This window comes from Protopterus annectens, chromosome 8.part0 (genome assembly GCF_019279795.1).
Source record: "Protopterus annectens isolate FY-2018-M chromosome 8.part0, PAN1.0, whole genome shotgun sequence".
NCBI lineage: Eukaryota > Metazoa > Chordata > Ceratodontiformes > Protopteridae > Protopterus > Protopterus annectens.
This window is the reverse complement of record NC_056741.1, coordinates 400,358,645-400,383,224: the sequence shown is the minus strand read 5'-3', so window position 1 is coordinate 400,383,224 and position 24,580 is coordinate 400,358,645. Positions and strand designations below refer to the sequence as shown.

General features: G+C 42.3%; 1 protein-coding gene across 1 annotated transcript in view; it reads left to right on the top strand.

The window, feature by feature from the left end:
• TARS2 (threonyl-tRNA synthetase 2, mitochondrial) overlaps positions 1 to 24,580 on the top strand; it is a gene marked incomplete in the record, with an annotated part of 833,318 nt that overhangs the window by 694,290 nt on the left and 114,448 nt on the right. Inside the window, 1 exon segment of the mRNA XM_044079202.1 lies at positions 7,876 to 7,980. Coding sequence (XP_043935137.1) covers positions 7,876 to 7,980 — 105 coding nt within the window.

Genomic DNA, 24,580 nt, shown 5'->3' with positions numbered 1-24,580 from the left:
TAGACAATCTGAGCAACGTTTTATTTCTTTTTTTGACAAAAAACTAGGTTTGCCAGTTTCCAAGAAAACTATTTCTTCCCGGATATGAAAGGCTATTTCCTTTTGTTACACTTATCATGGGAAAGAGTTATTCTGTTAGAGCCCACTCACTAGGTGGTGGCCTCATCTGGGCCTTTTTTCAAGTGCTTAGATTCCAAATCCATTATTGAGGAAGCTACTTGATCTTTTGTTCAGACTTTTAGAAGACATTATAAGTTGGATGTGCCGTCTAGGGCCATTGCAGGTTTTGCCAGGTCTATTCGCCAAGTCATGTTGGATGACTCTCCCTTGCTTTATTCCTCCATCTAGTTTCTTCCATAGCTTTCGTACTGTCCCTCATGTAAGGAATACTGCAAGAGTAATCTTGGAAGGACATAGTACAGTTGTGTAAGAACTTGCCTTAACAGTAGATGTTCTACTGATCATTGTTGCAGTAATCCATCCCTCCCTCTATTCCACTTTCTTTTTCTTTCTCTTCTATGGCCAAAGGGTATTCTTTCTTTTCTCTTTTACTGGGTGGACGTGCATTTGCATATAATTCCTTACAGTTCTGTTCCTTTTGTTCTCTTGGAGCAAGTGAGTTCTGAAATTTAGTGTGTGTGTGTGTGTGTGTGTGTGTGTGTGTGTGTGTGTGTGTGTGTGTGTGTGTGTGTGTGTGTATTTGTCTTATGTCCTTAGGCTTAGGTCATACATTGGACGTACAATGCTTGGAAGGACCTAGGCTTTGATGTGCTGGTCGGACATACAGCTACCCTTGGCAGGATATCCTTCATGTAGGGAATACTTCAACAGTGATTGGTAGGACATCTACTGTTACAGCAGGCTATTACACAGCTGTACTTTGTATGTGATATTCACCGTAATAGTAATAACTGAAGAATCCTTGTCATCACAGTTTAGTTACCACGTCATTAACAGTTGTTGATTTTTAATTTTTATTAATTGTTTCCTAACTGAGTATGAGTGCTGTGTTGAAGTGTGCTTGTTTACCTTTGTGAATTGAATTGTGTCTGAAACCTTCTACAGCCTTGTTAACTAGCTGCCTAGGTGACTGGCTAATTGAATGTTTTGATTAAAGGCTATAGCTGTGGTATCCTGTATCTTGGGATGATTTTCCTTTATGACTTCAGCTGGATGTAATAATGAAGCCTGATCTCACCATTATGTCATGATGTTTTTTCCAGAGAATCGACAATTCAGATTTTTACATTATTAAGTGGTTAGTGGTATAGTCCACAGACCCTTTTCATCCATAGCCTTGGTCACATACATAATTACAGCATTTTGAGGAATCATAAGGCCTGCACCTCTTTTCTCATGGTTTCCCAGTTAGTACCTTTTTTAAGGCAATGTCAGTTTCCACAAATTATTTACATAGACAATAAAAATCAAAATTGTATAAAAGTAACACTTCTTAATGCTAGAAGATTAAACAAGAACTTGCACTCCTTAAAGGCATTCCTAACTCTTGAAAGTATAGATATGTGTAGTTACTGAAACATAGTTTTGGAATAGTGATTGCACCCATAACGTGCTGGGTTTCAATGCCTACCGCTCTTCAAACCCAACTAGGAAAACTGTGGTGTTACCAGAGGGAGCATGTCTATATTCCTAAAAAGCCATTTCACCTCCATCTTTGTAAGCCAGGACAATGACCTTGAGCTTTTCCATTACCTTTTCATGGTAGGTTGAACTCCATACCATATCATAACCAACTTCCTTATCCCTTCCATGTCACTTGCAGTATAAGAGAAATATGTAAGCAGACTGTCATTCCCTCCTTATCAAGCCTAAAACTATTTTGTTTGACAGATTACACTATCCTTCAATTAATTGGGAAACCTATACCATCTCAAATAAACACACACAGATTCCTGGACTTCATTAATTCTAGCTCCCATGTCTAACTGCTTCAGGTCCAAACTAGGGGTTCAGTAATATTGGACCTGGTTCTAATCAGTATTACCACCGTATGTTCAACACATACTGTTACCATATCACTGGTCAAATCTGACCACTAGTTTGTAACATTCACTGTGAGGGTAAAACCTGACTTTGCCTCAAAGGTTTTCTGTCTTTAGAAACTACTCTAAGGCATACCTAATCCAACTAACAGATAACCTGATGAAATTAAAATATCATCTTCACATTTGTGATCCCATCTAACATGCTGCCACATGTATGGCTAATTTGTATGCCCACCTAAAAGCATGTACAGAGGCGTCTGTCAACATACAGTGTCAAATTCAAGAATAAACCTCTATGGTGGAACCTTAATTTAAACCAAAAATATGGAATATAAGGAAGAAACCCATAGGCTGTAAAAGCAAACTTAATACACATCATATTGAGCTGAGCTAAAAAGATGAACAAAGAACTCAGAAGCAAAACCCAATATCCCAAAAGAAATTATGACTTTAGAATTGCTATCTTTGCCAAGGACAATCACAAAGCCTTTTTCAGCTATGCCAGAAATCTTAGAGGTAATACCCAGCAATGCTCACGGGCCTATACATAGTAATGAAATTTAACTCATCCCATGAGGACATAGCCAACGTATTAGCAGACAAATTCAGCCCTAACTTTATTTCTCTATCTGTCCCTAATTTTCTATAACTTACTTTACTCACACACCACCCCTTCTGATCAGGTCTGAGGAGGCCCTGAATGTTCTGTCCAAGATCAAAATCACTTTTTCCTTGGTCCTGATTATGTGCCTGGCTGCCTTCTTGTTAACACTAGACACTGTCTGGTAGAATTATTATTAACCTTAGTTAAACTTAGCCTCTCCACTGCATTTGTGGCAGTGGGATGGAGAACTGCAGTAGTCATTCCACTCCGCAATGGCAATACACTACTGATTCAAGAACCTATAGATGTGTAAGCCTCACCAGCCTTATCTGCAAAATAATGGAATGTATTATTATGAAACTTATTAGCAAGTACATAGACAGTTTACAAACCCTGGACTCTTGCCAGTTTGACTTTGTTAAAAGCAGACCCTGCTTCCTGAACCTTGTGAACCTTTCAATCATGTCACTGATGCATTAGACATGGGCAGATCAATTCGCACGGCCTCTTGCACTTGGCCAGGACCTATGATACCATCCCACTTTCTGACATCGTTGATAAGCTAATCAGACTGAAGTAAATTCCTGTGTTACCCACTGAATAGCAAATTGAGTAACTGCAGAATCCAATCTATTAGTGTGGAAGCATGCTGTCTTTGAAAAGAATAATTACCAGTGGTTTGCCCTGGGGCTCAGTCCTGGGATCACTTCTGTATTAGTATTTACTTCTCTGTTTTCAAAGCTGACAGACGTCAAGGACCTGTGGCTGACCGAGCTTGCAGATGACTGCAAATTGGAGTTGCCATTAACTTCCCTATCTGACTTCCAGATTCTTCAGGAAAGTCTAACACACATCAGTAAGTGATGGTTGAATGACTGCCTAAAACTAAATGCCAGGAAATGCATTGTGTCCTTTGGTAAACTTTGGCAGCCATGCGCCTGCCACATAGTGTCGCACATTTGAAATTTGACTCTGCCATTAATTACCTTGGCACTTTCATTGACAGTGATCACCATGTATCAGCTGTTGTTAGGAAATTCTTTTAACTAGCTAGACTGATTACCAGGGTTATGTCTTCCAGAGCTACTCTTCTGTCATTAGATACATAACAGAGTATAATAGCCACTTTGGTTATGTAGTTGTCTAAACATATGACCCAGCCTGAGAGACTGCATTGTTTCCTCACTAAGATAATCAAGGTCATGTCTTCTTGGAGCTACCCAGGCCACCTTAAAGGCACACTGTCTTTTTTCTGTTTCCTGCAGACTCTTGAGAAGTGACCTCTGTCTAGCCTACAGAGTGTCAAAGGATCTAGTCCTATGCAATCTCCTGCACATCGCAATACTAGTAACACCCTGAAGTCCTGTTTAAGATATCTTAACTTCCACTGAAACATAAGTGTGACTTGCTGAAAAGATAGATACATATCCTCAAGAATCCCTCTTTTATAAAATGGACTTCCTCCCTGCCACTCTTTAAAAGTTTTTCCCCTATAACATTCCCGAAGGAGCCGCCTTACCTGTGTAATTTTTACGTGTGTGTGTGTGTGTGTGTGTGTGTGTGTGTGTGTGTGTGTGTGTGTGTGTGCGAGAGCATAGTGGATAACGTAATTTTTTTTTTTTTATGCATAAGGTATACACTGCAGGGGGCTGGTTAAACTGTGACTGACATTATAAAGCTTGACATATTGAAGACCAAAGGTTGCTGGGGGGTCCATATATTATTCTTGTATACTTCAAAAATTTCTGGTGAGTAGGCTACTTTCTCACAAGGAAATCGGACTGGAGTGGCTGTACCTGCTAGTAGGTATTGATTGTTTTGTAAATTGAGTGACACCTCCAACCTTGCATAACCCAATTTCTGCTGTGCCACCAGGTTCACATGCATTTTCAGACATGCAGTCCTGGAGACCATTATGGAGCCTAGCTGAAATTCCCAGCTACCCCAAGTCTGGTTAAGTGACTTGCTGAAGGTCATACAGAGAAGGCATATGAAGATGGAAAGATTCAAACCCTGTACCCTTGGAACAGGAAGCAGCTCATTAGCAAGTAAGAGCTTTAGTCCTCTGCACTAACTACTAGGCTGTAATGCAAAGGTCATGAAACAAAAACCCTACTTTAACAATGATGTGCTGCAACCTCTGTGGGAGTTGAACCCAAAGTCATCATCATTTGTATTGACCAAGGCACTGTAGACTGCTGCTGCTGTAGTTCAGCCTGTAAATAGTGTTTTAGAAAAATCTCAGGTGCAACTTCACATTTGTGAAAGTCTGCAACACAATCAAAATAAAAAAACTTTAAGGACAAGGATTATTCGGTCATAGGTTCATAGGTATGTACTGGGCTAATGGCCCTAGAGTCTTTACAAGCGTAGCCCATAGGATTACTCTGGCATTGTGCCACCCGACCTTAGTTCCCAGTGCCTCTATTGAGTAAAGCCACTGGAGTGATCCCTGGGGTGAATTTTCTATTTCCCATCTACTCATCAAGATTTATCTTGAAGAGGGCCATTGAGGTGCTCTGCTTGACATGTATGAGAAGTCTATCGGTATCATGGGCAGTCTCTGGGTTATGAACCTGTCCCTCCAGCATATTCTGTTGATTGTGGTAATGAGGTTGAGGTCTCTGGAGTGTGTGGGGCAGAGGGATTGGGATTTCTTTAGATGTAGCATTTCTAACAGGGCTGAGTCAGACATGGCTTTGTAAGTCAAGCAGAGATCGCCTCTAAGTAGGTGATGTGAGACAGAGAATAGTTGGAGTTTTTCTTAGTCTGTCCATATAGGAGAAATGTTTAAGGTCTGGGATCCTCTGTGAGGTACTTTTGAGGCCTCTCCAGTTGTTGCAGGTGTTTAGTGAGGTACATGTCAAATGGGGCATTGTACTCAATGATTGGCCTAATGAGGGAAGAGTAGAGGGAGACAATGACCTCTTTCTTCCTGGATGCAAAACCCTTAGTAATGAAATGTGCCACATAGAAGGACTTTTTGACCACAGTGGCAATTTGGTGGTCAAAAGAGAGGTTGCTGTCAACTTGTGTTCTCAGATCTCTTGTAACGCCTTTTGTGTTCAGTGGACTACCATCGATGTGGTAATTCATGGGAACCAAGTTTTTCCCAAAGGGGATGATGACACATTTTTTGGCATTAAGCTTAAGGCCATGGTTCTGACACCAGTCATTGGTCTCAGTGAGGCCTTTCTGTAGGATGTCAGCAGCACTTGGGGAGTTAATAATAGCTTGCAACTTGCAATAGTCCGCAAACTTTGTCAGCCAGAGTCCCTTCATGTTGGCCTGGACTTCAGAAAAGTAGATACCAAACAGGAGAAGGACCCAGGACCAAACCCTGTGGGATTCAACTCATGACTGGTTGGTAGTGTGACTTGGAGTCAGCTGCTTTCACACTGTGGGTTCTACCTGTGAGCCAGTTTGCAACCCACCTAGTGATATAGGGGTTGATGCCTAGCTTAGTGAGTTTTTCTATGATTCCTGAGTGGGGAATGGTATCAAAGGCCTTGGCCAGATCAAGGTAGGCTGTATGGACCATCTTGCCTTCATTCACAGCTCTGGTGACTGACTCAAAGAAGTTGACCAGGCATGATCTACCCTTCACAAAACCAATACTGGGTGCTTGGCAATATACTGGTATTGTGACTGGTCCCTTGGGGGAGGGGTAAAGTTGGCACTGAGTCTGTCGACCAGTATATTGGCAATATCTGTTGGCTCAGTATAGGGGGTACCATTGTGCAGTAGCTCAGAGCAAATCTGGGTATTGCCGTGGAAATTCTTTACATAACTATAGCAGGTCTTGTGGTTGTCATTATTATCTGCTGCAATTCTGTTTTCATAACTAGCTTTAGAGGATTTGATGAGGGATCTCAACTTTTTGGTGAGGCTGATAAGGGAGTTTTTCCAGTCTTGGGACTTCACTTTATTCCACATCAGTTTCCTCCTTCTCTTGTAGAGTTTATTTATGGCAGCACCAGATTGGCTTCCTTTTTTTGGAATTGAGCGTCTTGGTTCCATTGGGTATGGCGAGATCCATGCATTTGTGTACGTGTTCGTACAGTGCATTGGTGTATGATTCAGCGGTCATGCAACTGATCTCCATTTGCATGGGTGCCGTGAAGTTAGCCACCTCTGTTTGTAGGAGCCCAAAGTTAGCTTTGTAGAAGTTTTTCATGGTGGTTACCTTTGCGGGGGGGCGGGGTGGTGGATTTCCAAAGTGATTAGTTTGTGGTTGGCTCTAACCAGGGAGGAGTTGACTGTTGGTGTAGAGCAATGGTCACCCATGTTAGTAATGACGAGGTCAAGGAATTTGCTACCTCTAGTGGAGGTAAGAAGGAGCTGGTCCAGGGCATTGGAATTAATGAATTTCAGGAAACGTTGGGCAAGAGTATTGGTACATGAGTAGTTTTCACAGTTAATGGAGGGGTAGTTGAAGTTGCCCAGTATGAGAGTATTAGATTGGATCCTAATATTCTCCAGGGTGCTTAGGAACGTGAATTGTGATTCTTGGGACATGGTTGGGGATCTGTAGCAGGCTACAACCTGAATCGCTGTCTTTACCCAATGTTAGCTGCTCCTGAAGTATCTCAGATGCGTTATGTTGGGCTACCAGTCTGGAGGTGTACGCATCCTTTATGAATATGGAAGCACTACTGCCTTTGTCTCTGTTACGGCACAAATGTCGATGTTCTCCATTTTAAGGAGTGCTTCGAGCAAGTGCATTTTGAGATTTAGACTTCTAGCACTGAGCAGCATGACCCTCAGATTGCATTTGTTTGTAGCTGTTACAGTGGTAATTTCGTCTTTGGAACACCACCTAAACAAGGCACTGTAGGGGTGGCAAGAGCCTCATGTGTTACGCTGAATACTTCACATATCTATATTTTCTGCATTATGACTGTCAAACTCAACTGTTCAAAACATTTCAAACCAAGTATTTTTAAGCTTTGTTATTCTTTATTTTTATTTTACCTTTTCATGCAAAGGATGACACTTTTCTCAGTGGACTGATACGGCTTACTGTGGTGTACTAGCTCATTTCCCCTGTTATGCTTGTGAAAGGTGTTGAAATAACTCCGTTTAAGAACTAGTAATGTTGGAAAGTGTTTTGTTTCTGCACTGATGAAGTAAAGAATGACTTCAATCTCATAGATGTTTTGTATTGTGTATCATAAATGCTATATGGGCAAGGAAGATATCTTGTACATTTTAAGCAGACTAAAACAAATTTTACTCTCTCTTTATCATGTACCCCTCCCCTAGGAAAGATGGCAGTACAACACAAAGGCCAGTGATGATACACCGAGCTATCCTAGGATCTGTGGAAAGGATGATTGCAATTCTTGTGGAGAATTATGCTGGGAAGTGGTGAGTTAAAAAGAGCTACTACATCTGAGAATCCAGTGATTATGCTTGAGCCTGCTAAGCTCATTCTGATATGATGCAGTTTTAATGGCAAATAACATCAGTTCTAGGATAAGAGGGGAGGACACAAACCATGTAGGATTTGTAATCTGCCTGGTAACTAGGAAAAAGCAAAGATGTGGTAAAAATGATTTGGCGATTTGTAAGGAAAACATGAGAACGGTTAAAATAAGGACAGACTAAGACATTAACTAAATTTACAGTAGTATTTAATGTGATAGACAGAAAAAGTGACTTTGTGTCGATTTCCTAACTATAATAGTTAGTTTTGTAGACCTGTTTGAAAAAGAGCATTTATGTTTATTGCACCAAATGTTGGTCTTTGTACAAACACATATTACAGGTAATCTGTATGGATAAAGTATACATTACAAAATTGCTAGTCAAATATGGAAGTAAAACATTTAAAAATTGCTGAAAAACTAATACAAGTAATAAATAATCAATATTATACATACAGGAGTGTTGCATATTCCTACAAGTTACTGTAACCAATAGAATATATGCGAAGGGAATGCTTAATGTAACAGAACGATGGCTTCAGCATTACTATACAAGAAAAAGAATGCAAACAAGCAATGCTTCACTGCCATCAGTACTCCAGAAAAACTAAAAGGATGAGCTAAATGGAAGTTAAGTGAAACTATTTTCTTTATTTAACAACTCATTACAGGAGAGTGCGTCTCCAGGCATTACTACAGTTACCTCCTACTTGCTCCTCTAGGCATCAAATATTGCTTGTTCATATTTTTATTAATAATTCCAAAACCATGCTGCATACAAGGTATCAGAAGAGTTCATCTTAAAGCATACATGATTGGCAAACACAATTATATTGATATTTGACCTCTGTCTAACGCGGCTAAAGAGATATTGAATATTATCTTTATACTGTTTATTTGTATTGTAATAATTTTCATATTTCTCTAAATATCTTAACATTCAGGTAGCACAGACAGAACTGCATAGCCTCATATGAAAGCTCACAGCTGTATGAAGAAAATTCTGCTGGCAATGTGGGTCTTGCTTGAATAGTTACTGAGATATCATAGACTGTTTATACAACTTTACAAAATTAATATTCACTACCTTTATTTTGGCTTATAAAATCCAGTTTAAAGCATTGAACTGAATGAATGCCTTGAGTGTAACGATTACTGTATCCTGAACAATTTGCCATTTGGAGTTTTTTTAATAACACTTATAGTTGAATATTTGTTAGGATAGTAAGGTGATAACTTCATTTTTAAAAGGCTCAAGCCATACCCACTGGGAGTTAATGGTACACACTCAAAAGAGCTTTACTGGAGGGAATGAGTTCTAAGCACTTTTTTCTTCTCATGCAGACTCCATCAGACAAAGTATAATAAAGGATCATAGTCCTGAAGTTGTGGCGCAGTGGTGCAGCTGTTAACATTGTTGCCTCACAGCAAGAGGTTCTCCAGTTTGCTTCTTGGCTGGGGTGCCTTCTGTGCAGAGTCTGCATGTCCTCCCTGTGTTCACATGGGTTTTCTCCAGGTGCTCCGGTTTCCTCCCACATTCCAAAAACATGTATCTGGAACATTTCTCCCCAGGCCTCCACTGAAAATAGTCTCTGTCCAAATCAGCCTTTCCCAGTCAACAAATGTTAAAATAAATAAATAAATAACAGTAAAATCCAGCATGCCCTGAATTCAGATGGAATAGTGGGATCGAAGCTGTTGGAAGAAACCAGTTGGTGGACGTAACATGAATTACTTTTAGCAGCTACTGTGGAATAGAAGGATATAGTTCTAAGTACAGCCCAGCCCACCTGGATTTGGTTAGTGGTTTAGGTGTCTGAGTGACAGGGTGTGATTGATGTTACGATCCTGGGAGAAAGGACATTTTCTAGAGCATTCCATACGCAACACATAGTGGAGACCAGGGCCATGTGAAGAGGTGGATGTAGTCTCCAAGAGATATTACGGTGGGGTTCTTGACTGATCTGCTATGGAGGTGGGGTGATATGTCAACATGTCCCCAGTGTACTTGTTCTATGGATGCTACGTTTGGCTAGTCTCCCATTACCAACTTACAGAACCCCAACTTAGCTGCCACAGCTCTTACATATACCCTCCTTCAACTTCAAGACAAATTCTTCACTTTTCAGATACAATGAAACACCCTGGCTAACCACTGAATTGAAAGTTCTGCTCAAACCTAGGGACAATGTGAGTGGTCTTCATGGAAACAAAAACCCTCACCAGAAAATCGTACTGCCTTTACCTCTCTATATAACCTAGCTAAGCAAGACACACTCAGGCACAAAACCAACTTTTTCAATAACAAGTAACTTGTTCTGCTAGGCAAACCATTATTGTTGGCAGGAAGTAAATCTTTTCACAGGCTGAAAATCCACAGATCCCACATTTTCCTTTATCACCATCCAGATCTCTGAAGACCAACTCTCAACCTCTGAATTTCTCAAGGAATTCAGACACCTCCCTAGCACAGCAACCTCTACCTCTCTCCCCAACTCATCCAGCCTCGCTTCTATTTTAAGAAAATTCTCACAAAGACCTTGACCCCTACTGGAAAACATATTCTTGGATGCACCCCATGGCGCAGACAACCTAATTCCTTGGTTTATATCACTCTTCAAAGACTTTCTTACTTTACCTCTTCTCCACATGTATAACCTTTGCCAGAACACAGTACTGTACATATTGAAAACTGCTTTTGTCAAAACCCCTTCCCAAACAGCCTCAGCCAAAAAATGCCTCCCACTTCTACCCTATCTCCATCATCCCTACAGTTGTGAAAGTACTTGAAAAGATAATCTACAGCAAACTGTCCATTTATATTAAACAGTACCACCTTCGCACTCTTAAGCAGCATGGAGTTTGGGCTGGCTGAAGCGTAATGACGCCACTGTGGTCACTTGCAGATGAGATCCTGCTCAACATGGATAAAGGGAACCTTTCAGGAGCTTTTTTCATTGATCTTATTAAAGCTTTTAATCTAATTGACTACTTCCTGCTACTTCACTCCTGCCAAAAAATAGGGGCTAGCCCCAGCACTTTTATCTGGTTCCAACACATCTTAACAAATAGGTATTTCAGAGTCAAAATAGGGTCTTCCCTATCTACTCTAGTACCGCTTACCAGAGGAGTATCCCAGGGATCAAATTTGCCCCTTGTTGTTTTCAGTCTTTGTTAACAAACTGCCCTTCAACCTTCCTATCACTTTTTATGCAAATGACATGGTTATCCTTCATTGCAGTCCCTCACATTCAGCCATTCAAACCCAGCTTCAGTCTAACCTTGATTCCCTTAATTCTTTGCTGAACAACCATAAGCTACTCATAAACCCTAAAAAACAAAAATTATACTTGTTACCTCACAATATCTGAAAAAAAAATCTCCTAAAAATCTCAGCATCACAGATCTTAATGGTTCCCCAGTGGAAATAGCCATGTCATTTGTATACTTAGGTTTATGTCTAGACAACTTAACCTCCAAAGCCACATTGAAAAAAACAGGGAAAAGGTCAGTTCTTTTTTATTCTGTTCCTGGAAAATATCTAATTTTTCTCCAGACCAGCTAAGGCTGCAATAGGCAAAAGAGAACTCCTTGCTCAACATGAATGCAGGCTCCCTTTCATAGCCAAAGCCTCTAAAAAACTCATCCCTTCTACAGTACATTGAAAACAAAATCTCCTAATTAATTTCTAATTTCCCCCTCAAGAACACCACTGCACGACCCTCTCCAAAGTCAAATGGTTACCAGTCTTGTACAGAGCTGAGCTATTCCTAGGGTCTGTTCTTTTCAAACTGCTTCAGCCATGTGCCTTTCCATCTCTTGCAGCCAAACTCCATGATAAAACTAACCCATCCAGCCTCCACAACCTCTCCCTATTAACTCCCCTCACTTGACACCTCAAACCAAACTGCACTGTAATGATCAGTCTTTCTCCATTCTTGCACCCAAGCTCTGGCAATCCACTCCTCCTCACCTAAAAGTCTCTTTTCCGTCTTCCAGAACACAGCTCACAAGACACCTTCATGAAAAATTTGGCTGTAAGTACTTTTTCTACTGGACGCATCACTTAACTCCCTCCTCACCTGCATCACTTCTGCTTCAACCCTCTGATGTCCTTCAAGGATGCATCTGCAGTCATAACATATGGGTTGTCCTGCCTCAGACAGCCCTGCGGTCGGCCGGATTCCAAAGTCTGGGTCTGGCCTCGGCTGATGTCGCACTTTCCCCGACGTCAGAGCTTCTGGGGTATAAAGGCATCAGCCGACGCCATTTTCCTCAGTCTTTCTTGCCGCGCGGTGCCCGAAGCAGAAGCTGTTCACAAGTGCCGGTCGGTCAGATCCAGAGATTTCAGCTACCGAAGACTTCTAAAAAAGCTAAGTACCCCGTTGGGGACTCTTTCTTGCCTCAGCCGATGTCAGACAAAGTAAATAATTGTTTAACTTGTGGGAAACAAATACCTCATAAGGATTTCCATTCTTACTGCCTTCCTTGCTTAGGCCCAGACCACGACGTATCAGCTTGTTTAGCCTGTGCCTCCTTCAACCGACAGACTCATAGACGTCGGTCGGAGTTTGCAGAAATGTTTTTTGGATCCGCTTTTGCATATAAAATGCCGTCGGAGACTCCGACTACACATTTAGCCAAAAAACGCAAAGAAAAGGACCGACACTCGCGGCCCGCGGTTTCGGCTGAAACCATGGTTAGGCCTACCGCGGCTGAAAAAGAGTCCTCGGTTCTTACTTCTGCCGAAATCATACCTACGACAACCGAGGCCAGAGAGGCCCCGGCTGAGTCGGCTGCAGAATTCCCTACCGAAGAAGCAAGCGCACAAGGATTGTCCGACACCATCCCATTGGACATTTCTACTCCTGCACGTGGGGCAGCTAGGCCCCCTGCTTCTATGTCTATTAAGGCCTTCTCCAGGGCTAAAGCAGCTAAAATTTCAAAGGCTTTACCTGCAAAATCTTCCTCTCAGAGACCTTCCTCAAGTTCTCAAATTCTCAGCCTTGCTGAGGACCTTATATCTCTGATTAGGGGTTCCCAACCTCACCCAGACAGGGCCTCTCAACCACCTCCTGACAAAAGGCCTAGGGCTGAACCCCCTGAGCCTCTCTCCTCTGATTACTCCTCGGATGGATCTGATTTATCAGACCATCAGGAAGGGCCATACTCACCTTATGAGGATTCAGATGCAGAAGACTCTATTCCTTCTGCCTCCCCTCCAGAAGAATTTTCCTTTGGGGAAACTTTACACTCAATGAGGGAACACTTTCAATGGCAGGGTCAGGATTTCTCTGATTCTAGAAAAAGACTAAGGACCTTTTCACACTTGCCACAGCATAGGCCTTTAGCCATACCACCTGTGCTAACAGTAGTTGATGATGCATATAATGATGTCAGTTCTGCCCCTGATTCTCTTCCCCCGGCTCCTGCCAAACCTGACAGATATTACAGGGTCCTGGATTCTCACTTTCATTTGTATAAAGCCCATGCTGCAGACCCAGAAACTATTTCTCAGGGCCCAAAAGGTGTTGCAGCTGCCACTGCCAAAAACCCCCTTCCCTCTGAAAGGGAGTCAAGAGCATTAGAGAGATGGGGAAAAAAGGTTTATACATCTGCTACTCTTTCTGCCAGGGCTTTAAACTGTCAATTCCATATGATACAGTACCAGGAATATTTGTTAGATCAGCTGAATAAAAAGCTTTCTTCTCCTGAACCTTTAGACCGTAAGTCCCTTCAGGATTTGGTACACAACTCTCAGCAGGTCAGTAATCATTTCTTAAAATGTGGCTATGATGCACTGGAGGCTTCCTTTAGATCAGCTATGACTGGAGCAGTAATTCGAAGGCATGCCTGGCTAAAAGAGCAATCCTTGCCAGACCATGTCAAGGCTAAACTCCTAGATGCTCCAATGGAGAAACAAAGTTTATTTGGCTCCCCTGCACAGGAGATTCTAAAGAAAGTGGAAGAAAAAGCAAAATCTGTGCAAACAGTAAAGGATTTTCTACAGGTCCAACCTCCGAGGTTCAGCAGAAACTGGCCTTCAAAGAATTGGTCCTTTCCAGACACCTCCAGAGCACAGAGGGGCAGGAATAGACGCCCAGGAGGCAGAGGTCAGTCTAAGGGTGCCTACAGAGGCCATCAGTGGCAACCTGCCAACCAGAGGAGTACTGCCACAGCTTCAACTACAACCACTTCCACAGGACAGACACAATGACTTGGCTCTGATTCCGCCTACCAGGGAACAAAGGGAAGCACCCTTGGGCGGAAAGTTGGCTTTATTCTCGAAAAACTGTCATTGCATTACAAAAGACAAATGGACATTGCAAACAATAGACAAAGGATACAGGTTTCACTTCCACACTTTACCAAAAAAGAGCGGAATGCCAAACCTTCCACCAAACCAGAAGCCAGAGGCTCTCAGGCAAATCAACAGTTTACTTCAGATGAAAGCAATAGAAAGGGTACCACCTATGGAACAAGGCCAAGGATTTTACTCCAGACTATTCCTTGTACCAAGAAAAGAAACCCAATGGAGGCCTATTCTCGACTTGTCCGCACTAAACACATATCTCATTGTGCCAAAATTCAAAATGCTGACCCTACAGCAACTTCTTCCCATGCTGGGCAAGGAGTCTTGGCTGGTGACTCTAGATCTCAAGGAGGCATACCTGCATGTCCCCATATGACCAGATTGCAGAAGACACCTCAGATTTCTTGCAGGATCAGAGCATTATCAATTCTCAGCATTGCCCTTTGGCTTATCTACTGTGCCCAGAGTATTCACGAAATGCCTGGCATCAGTAATTGCACATTGCAGGCTTCAGGGAATTCAAATCTACCCATACCTGGACGACTGCCTAATACAAGCGGACAACAAGACAAAACTAATAAAGGATTTGGCCTATGTCATACACCTGTTACAGGCCTTGGGATACACAGTCAACATCCAGAAGTCAAGACTAGTGCCATCCCAAAGGATAACATTTTTGGGTGCGAATCTGGACACAATAACTCAGATGGCTTTTCTCACAGAAGAAAAACAAGAGCAACTACCAGTCTACTTCATGGCTTTGACAAGGCAAACTCAGCTTACTGCAAGGAAAGTCCTGCAGGCCCTGGGTTACATGGCATCCTGCATAATCCTGATCCCGCATGCCAGGCTGCATATGAGGAAATTACAATGGTACCTAAGGAATGTATGGTCTCAACACAGACACAGTCTAGAAACCATGATACCAATCATTCCATGCCTGCAAAAGGAATTCCTGTGGTGGGCTCAGGCCTGCCAGGCCAACAGAGGGTTGCCTTTCAACAAACCACAACCAAGGCAGACCATCACCACGGATGCCTCAGACCTAGGATGGGGAGCACACATAGAAGACAAGTGTATCCAAGGCCTATGGTCTCAAGACCAGCTGAATTTGCACATAAACCTAAAGGAGATGCTGGCAGTGAAGCATGCAATCGAGGCATTCAAATCATTCCTCCAGCAAGGACATCTGCTGATAAGGACAGACAATACCACAGTCATGTGGTACATAAACAAACAGGGAGGCACGCATTCCTACCCTCTATGCCGGATGGCAATGGATCTGTGGAACCTAGGCCTGAATCTCAACATCCAACTGCAGGCCATATTCATACCAGGAAAAGAGAATTCACTAGCAGACAGCTTAAGCAGGACTACCATGGATGCTCACGAATGGATGCTGCATCCACACATCTTCAAAATCATAACAAACAAATGGGGAATGCCAGAGATAGACCTATTCGCCTCCCCACTCAACCACCAACTGAACAAATTCTGCTCAAGAGTATACCACCCACAAGCCTGGAGGGTGGACTCCATCTCTTTCAGCTGGAAGGCCCTAACAGTATATGCTTTTCCACCTCTCCCATTGATGTACAAAGTTCTACTGAAGATCAGGGAGGAACAGCCAAAGGTGATTCTGATAGCTCCAGACTGGCCAAGGCAGCATTGGTATCCGTTACTGAGAAGCATGTCTCGGACGAACCCATGGCCTCTACCCCTGTGGCCTTTACTTCTAACGCAGAACAACTACAAGATCCTGCATCCAAACTTGAAAACACTGCAGCTAACTGCCTGGAAAATTGCTTAAAACAAAACCCAACTGTTTTATCTCAGAGAGTCAAGGACATTATCCTGGAGACTCGCAGACCCTCCACAAGAAAAACATACTCAGCAAAATGGAAAAGATTCCTCATTTGGAGTGCATCAAAGGGTACAAATGTCACACTGGCAAACCTAGCACACATCCTAGAATACTTAGCAGAACTGTTCCACAATGGCCTGTCCTATTCTTCCATTAAGATTCATGCTTCAGCAATTTCAGCAGAGTACAACATGGATCCTCCTATCTTCTCTCACCCTCTCCTCAGACAATTTTTAAGAGGGATCAAAAATGTAAAACTTCCAAGGAAACCTCCTCTTCCTACATGGGATCTCAACTTTGTGCTGGAAAAATTAACACTACCCCCTTTTGAACCAGCAGCATCAGCAGACTTACAGTTCTTATCTTGGAAAACTGCTTTCCTTCTAGCAATCACTTCAGCAAGAAGAGTATCCGAGTTACAGGCACTAATGGCAGTGCAGCCTTTCCTTATTTTTCACCAGGATAGAGTGTCTCTGAGAACCAATCCTACTTTTATGCCAAAGGTGGTATCCAGGGTATCCTTGAACCAAGCTATTCATTTGCCTACGTTCTTCCCTAACCCACAGAACAGGGGGGAAAAACTATTGCACACCCTGGATGTGCACAGACAACTACGTTACTATCTGGACAGAACTAAAACCAGCAGAAAAACTGACCAACTTTTTGTAGCATATGCAACTGGAGTGCAAGGAAAAGCAATATCCAAACAGACAATTTCAAAATGGATAGGAAATTGCATTCGATTCTGCTACTCTTTTCATGGAAAGACAACTCCTGAAAATATCAGGCCTCACTCCACAAGAGCCACGGCCACCACTACAGCTTTCCTATGAGGGGTGGCTACCAAGGACATTTTAGAAGCTGCTACTTGGAGCTCCGTGCATACATTTGCCAAGCATTACAATCTACCTTTATACTCCAGATCCCGAGCAGGGTTTGCAACTGCAGTTTTACAGGGGATCTTAACTACACCATCATTATCTTAGTACCTCCTCCCCCAGTTTGGCTATGGTATTCTACCCATATGTTATGACTGCAGATGCATCCTTGAAGGACATAGTACAGTTTTGTACCTACCATAAATGTAGATGTCCGATAGGTATGCATCTGCAGTCAGGATTACCCACCCTCCTTCCCCTCTGTGGTATTCCTAGGGTGCTCCCTCTTTCAGCTAGATGGGGGACTCTATTATGGTGTATTTGTTTGTATGTATATATGTATATATATTTTGTTTACTACTGTTTGGAATTTTCAACATTTATCCAAATTTAGCCTTCCTAGAGGGCACCTGGCATCTGGGGCAAGTAACACTGAGGAAAATGGCGTCGGCTGATGCCTTTATACCCCAGAAGCTCTGACGTCGGGGAAAGTGCGACATCAGCCGAGGCCAGACCCAGACTTTGGAATCCGGCCGACCGCAGGGCTGCCTGAGGCAGGACAACCCATATGTTATGACTGCAGATGCATACCTATCGGACATCTACATTTATGGTAGGTACAAAACTGTACTTTCTCACTTGCTGCTTTCCTCTCATATATACTACTAAAATTAATTCATATTTGTTTTTCTACGCTGTTAATATTTATATACTGTTACAATTGTATGTGGGATTCTTTCCCTTTTGTGATTACTCCATGTTTTTGAATTCATTCTGTTTTATTGTTTTTTGTGAATTTCTTCACTCAGGCTGTGACGCAAAATTTCTGTTGTGATCAGTATACTTCCCTGGTAAATTAATTAATAATAATAATAATAATAATAATAATAATAATAATAATAATGATAATAACAGTAATAAATAGCACCAAGAGACCACAGGGTGGAATAAATAGAAGGTAGGCCATATGAACCCCTCTGATGGATGTCAGAAACATCTTTGGACTCTGGCAGCCAATGAGGAAGATGAAGCTTGTGAGATATAGTCCAATGAGGAGGCCAGAACTGAATCCAAAGTAGGTGGAGCCACCCCTATCTAAGACTGTTTCTATGTGAGGTGCTACTGATATCTCAGTATCTGGGTTATAACATGAAGTTAAAAGCATTATTTTAGCAGATGGAGTGAGTATCTTTTTGAAGGCGTGCTGCTCCTCATCCAGCGATATTACTGTGGACTGACCACTTGAAGATTTAGGGGTTTTGTGTGAAACAGAGTGAGGGGTGTGTGGAAGACTATGGTAGTGGAAAAGCTGGTACCACAGTATAGCATGTGGTGAGTCAAGAAGGACGAATGGAAATTTTGGACTAGTCCTTGGAAGCCAACACCACTGAAGTGGACAGTTGAGGGATCTGTGTCATCCAGGGGGAACACAAAAGAGATTGCCTAGTTGGTTGCCGATAGAAAGGGTTCTCCACCCACTGAGTTGTGAGGTGTGCTGCTGCTGTTTTTCTGTTCTTAGGGCAGCTAAAGTCCCAGGGTGGTTAACAGTGATGACTGAATAGAACCCATATAAGTGAGCTGGAATGTGAGGGTTCCTGTTTGTTGGCCCTATGGAATCAAACTTGTGAAGGACTAGACAGTATGAGTTAATACCAAAACCATGCCCACCCAAGGCTGCAGCTGCTGTTGTCTGCTATTCCAGCGAGGAAGCCCAAATGGAATCCAGTGTAGTTGGCTGACGCTAGTGTGTTGGCAAGACTATCACTGCTTGAGGCCCTATGGTTGTCACAACAATGATAATGCACATAAAAAAGCAAACATTTTTGAGACAGGCAGTCTAATGTTCTTTGTGTTTCACTGTTGCAGTCCTGATTTGTGGGATTTCCTGCTGTGAAAGCCCTTGGCCAGCCTGACTACCAGAGAAAAATTCCTCTCCTGCCTACTGGATCTAAAAGATGCCTACCTACATTTTCCCATTCATGAATTGCACAGAATCTTTCTTCACTTCAGAGCAGGTTTTAGTCACTTTCAGTGTTCAGCACTACCCGTTGGCGTATTTACTGCTATCAGGATTTTCACCAAGTGCTTAGCTCCTCTAATTGGCTTTTGCAGGATCAGAGGGGTCCAAATCTACTCCTACATGGACGATTGCCTACTACAGGCAGCAAATCTGTCAAAACTCCACAAGGATCTGAGGTGTACCAAAAACCTCCTGTCCTCCCTGTACTTCACGATAAATCTACAAAAATCCAATACTGTTCCATCCAAAAGGATAGTCTTCCTGGGAGCCCTGCTGGACTCTTCTACTTTCATTTCCCCAGACAAGGTCTCCTTTTGACCCATTACTTCCAAAGAATCCAGCTGAAACAATACATCTCAGCCAGAGAGTTCCTCTGGGCAATGGGCTACACGGCATCTTGTATCCTCATGGTAACCCTGGGCAAGCTGCACATGAGGAAACTCCAGTAGTACCGCAAAATTGTGTGGTGCCAACACACTCAGTCCCTGGTGACCAAGATACAGGTGATTCCTTGCCTTAAAGTGGAGTTTGCATGGTGGGCACAGGGTTTTGCACAAAATCATGGCCATCCATTCATATTCACTCTCCAGGGCCAAACTCTCACCACAGATTCCTGAGACAGCCTGAGGGCTCACTTCCAATCCCAAGGGAAGTGGGGGATTGAGTTGTAGAACAAGCACGTAAACTGGAAAGAGCTCATGGCAGTGCAAGAAAGCCTGGTAGCTTTCAAAAAAAATGGGAGCCAGTGGTCCTGTTAGTCATGATCAACACCACCACAGTCATGTGGTATGTAAACAAGTAGGGGGCACCCACTCTTACTCTCTGTCATCTAGCAATGCAAGTTTGGGAGACTGCTCACTATCTGGGGTTGCACCTCCTGGCACAATACCTTCCAGGTGTCCAAAATACTCTAGCAGGTCACCTCAACAGAAACCTGATGGACTCCCACAAATGGCATCTGCATTGGGAAATATTTCTCAGCATGGTCCGGAGATGGGGAGTCCCACAGATAGACCTTTTCTCCACCAAGGAAAACACTTAACTGAAAAGATTCTGTTCCAGGAACAAACAGCAATCAGCCTAGAGAACAGACACTTTCTCCTTCCTTTGGACTTATCTCTTCATTTATGCATTCCCTCCCTTGCCTGCTCGTCATCGGATGCTTTTAAAGATAAAGAGAAGAGGACCCAAGGGCAATACTGATAGCCCCAGATTGACCCAGGTAGCACTGGTATCCTCTGTTTCATGAACTCACCAACCAGAGTCCATGGCTGTTGCCTCAGAGTCAAACTTCTAACTCAGGACAAGGGAAGGATTGTGCACCCCAACCTGCAGATGCTCAGCCTTTCAGCTTGGGTAATTCCACAGCATTCAGGACCAAGTTCAGCCTGACCAAACAGGTTTGGGACACTCTTAAGGAGGCTAGAAGGCCTAGTACTAGAAGATCATACTCAGCTAAATGAAAAGTTTTTCCATCTGGTGCCCAGCAGCAGCACCACATTCCTGATTCAGCCCAGATTTCTGTCATTCTAGACTACCCGGCTAGTCTGGTTGATAAAGGCCTTTCTTACTCATCCATTAAAATTTATGCATCTGCCATTTTGGCCCATATACCTGCTCTTTCCTCATCTTTTGTCCATCCTCTGTTAATACAATTTCTTAGGGGAGTCATCCACATCAGACCTCCCAGGAGGCAACCAACCCCTCCATGGGACCTTAATTTTCTTCTGGAAAAACTGAATCTGCCTCCTTTTGAACCAGCAGCCTCTGCCTATCTAAAGTTTCTAACTTGGAAAACTGCCTGCTAACTTAGAAAACTGCCCTTCTTCTGGCAGTCACCTCAGCTAGGAGAATCTCTGAGTGCAGGCTCTCATGGTGGTGGAACCATTCCTCATCTTGCATCCAGACAGGGTTTCTCTCAGAACTTACCCTTCCTTCATGCCCAAGGTGATCACTGATACTTCTCATAATTAGGCCATTCACCTACCCACATTCTTTTCCAATCCCAGAACCAAGGGGAAAGAATAATTCATTCTTTGGATGTGCGTAGGCAACTCTGTTACTATCTCAACAAAACAAAAGCCTTGAGAAAATCTGCCCAACTCTTTGTGACCTTTGCACCTGGCTCTGAGGGAAAACAAGCTTCTAAACAGACAGTCTCAAAATGGATCTCCCACTGCATCTCATTTTGTTACAGCCATCATGGCAAAAAATTACCTGAGGCTCTCAGGCCACACTCCGCTAGGGATACTGCTACTTCCTGAAAGGAGTCCCTTCTAATGACATTCTGGAAGCTGCCACCTAGTCATCTGTGCTCACCTTCACCAAACACTACCACTTAGCAGCCTTTTCCAGCTCCAGTGCAGGATTTTCCACTGCCATTCTACAGGGCATCCTCTCCCTAATTGCCTTCCAACCTCATTTCAGCTTTGGGAATCTTCCCACAAGTCAGGACTGCAACAGTGAAACACGAAGAACATAGTACAGTTGTGTACACTTACCATAAACGTAGATGTTCGAGTATATTCACTGTTGCAGTCTCCTTTCCCCTCCCTCCTTCTCCCTTAGCCTACTAGGCAGTCTACTTATAACTTCCTCTCTAGCCAAGGGAATCCCCTTTGGCCTCTCCTCCAGTATAGGTGGTCTTCCTCAACTCCCTACTCTCCATTTTGGGGCTTCTGCCTTTTATGGGGTAAGAGGATAAAACAGACGGTAACAACCGTCAGCTATGTTCAATAAGGCAGCGATAAGACACCGGCTCGGACTGAATAAAATCTTTAATAAAACACTTCCAAAAACTTTGATATATCCACGTTAAGCACTTTCATGTGCTAAACATGCAGACTTCATCAGAACAGATAACTTTGTATCAATACGCTCATTTAAAAACTTTTTGGCGCCAAGTATGCTTCACAAATTTAAAGTAAAAGTGCTAATATTTCACATTTAACAATTAAATGAATAAACAATCAAAATATAAAAATGTAAGGTATATATAAACAATAATATACCTAACATACTTAATCTATTTCATCTATTTGCAACTTGTATATATATATATATATATATATATATATATATATATATATATATATACACATAAATACTTTACTAATACATTATTATATAAACTTCATATTATTCCTACAATAAAAAACTTTACTATACTTTATGGGGTAAGAAAAAACTGATGATATGACATCAGCTGGCTCCCTATATACCCTAGCATACTTACGTTGGTTTGGGTGTTCAACGGCCTAAGGAGGAGGGGATTTTTGTCTGGTAGTTGGACTGGCCAAGGGCTTTCACGGCAGGAAATCCGTCAAGTCAAGGCTGCAACAGTGAATACACTTGAATGAACATCTACATTTATGGTAAGTGTACACAACTGTACTTTCCCAATCTGACATAGTATACCACATGGCCATGGGAGGTAGAGGGTGTGTGTGAACCTTGAAGTTAGATGTGTAGATATCTGACATTACCATTGTGCAGAAGTAAAGCTTGAGGTGGCCCAGGAGGATAAATGGGGGAAGATAAAATGCATCGCTTTTGAAAGCTGTCAAGTAGTGGACCACAGTTGTCTTTGTTTAACCAGTGGAGACCAAGAAAGAATTGGCCAGTCTGTTGCCAGTAGGAGATGTGCTCTAACCAATGGGGTACAGGATGTTTTGCATTATAGGCTAGCTCAGGAGATTGATGGAAACCAGGGCTGCAACTGGTGTATGATAGTTGGAAGGTCGACCTTGTGGTTGTGGCAAGTGAGATATCTAGGAGGCCCTGGGCTGCTGCTAGGGAATTTAAAGGCCCTGTTTTGATGGTGTAAACCTGATGGAACCAGATCCACATCTTGGCCTGACCAGTAGGATAAAAATAGGTGTGCTGTAGTTGCAGGGAAGCCAGGGACCAGCCAACCAGGAATGAGGGTTGGAAACCAGTCTATCACATATCATTTTAGGAAATACATCAACTGCCCTAAACTGCATGCAGTTAAGCTGTCTGCTTTGAGAGCAGGTGCTAGGGAAGCTTGCTCTGATTGCTGAGATGAAAGATGGAGCTGTCTAATAAAGTGCTGCTGCAAGAACTTTGCAAGCATGCAGTGTATGTGTTACATTTAATTTCTTCCAACAATTTTGATTTAGCCCATTTAAATTCAGGGCACATTGAGCTCTGTCATTGCTATAATTTTACTCAAATTTTCATTTCAGTACTATATCTCTTTTGTTACATTTGGTCTAATAAAGTAGATTAAAGTACTTAACATATCTAAACAATTTTTGAATAAAGGCAACAGTTTTGCTTTCATTCTGTTGGGCTTATGTTTTTATGAATATGCAAAGTAAAACAAACGAAAATGAAGTAGCATTTTACAGTTGATCCCAATAATCTGTCCTTTCACTGCATTTTCTTTAATATTGATACTTGACCACATCAGTTTCTGGAAGAAAGAAATACTAGAAATAGACTGCAAGCTGTCATTATCTAGTCACATTAGTTTCTTTGGGGTGGAGACATTGTCTTTCCTGATGATCTAGTTACAGAGTCCTTCAGATTAGAGAAAGCCAAATATTGTCCGCAAATGCGATGCAAAGAAGTGATTGGCAGTTTGCAGTTTACTCTGTCCATGGTGTCAAGTACCACCTCAGAAACACTGGCATATATATCCTCCCCTTGTCTGTGTGGGTTTTAACAGGTAGTCTTGGTTCTTCCCACATCTCAAAGATATGCTGGAGGTGAATTGGTGATCCTGAAAAGTACCATTGGGTATTTGTGCTGTGTATGAATGTCCTGCAGTGGTTTGGTGCCTCATTTGGGATGAGTTTCTGTGCGCTGTGCCCACTAAGTACCAGGATGGGTTATTATTCCTCTGGGACCCCAAATTGGAGTAAGCAGGTAGTCAGAGAATGAATTAAAGTATTCATAAATTCTGCAAGTTACTCATAAAGCTAGAAAACCTTTTAATAATGTTAGAACTTGGTTTAGACAGTCCAAGGTCTTCTGGTAAAACCCTGTATAAAGTTTAACAAGCCACATATAATGATCTTCTTGTAGGGTTACAACCCACTCTACGGAACAGTTCCTCTTTAGGCAGGTGTGTCCTGTGGAAAAGCAAGAAAAATATTAAAATGTCTTGAGATTTTAGGACAAAATTCCTTTGTACTCGTCGTGAGTATGGTTTGTCCTGCCAAGAAGGTTTCTTAAAAATCATCCCAGTAAAGGTTGCAACTTGCTCAAATGTGCACTCTCCTTGATAAATATTGATGATGAAGAAAGAAGGGAGGATTGGCGTAATGGTTAAGGTGTTTACAAACACAAAGTACAGAGTTTGATGCTCATCTTAGGAAACCTAACTAAAGTTAAAAAAAAAAAAAAAAAAAAAAAAGAACAAAACACTTTGGTCATTAACTTAATAATTACCTATGATAAATATTAGCCTGAATTCCATTTTCGATCACTTTTGCAAAA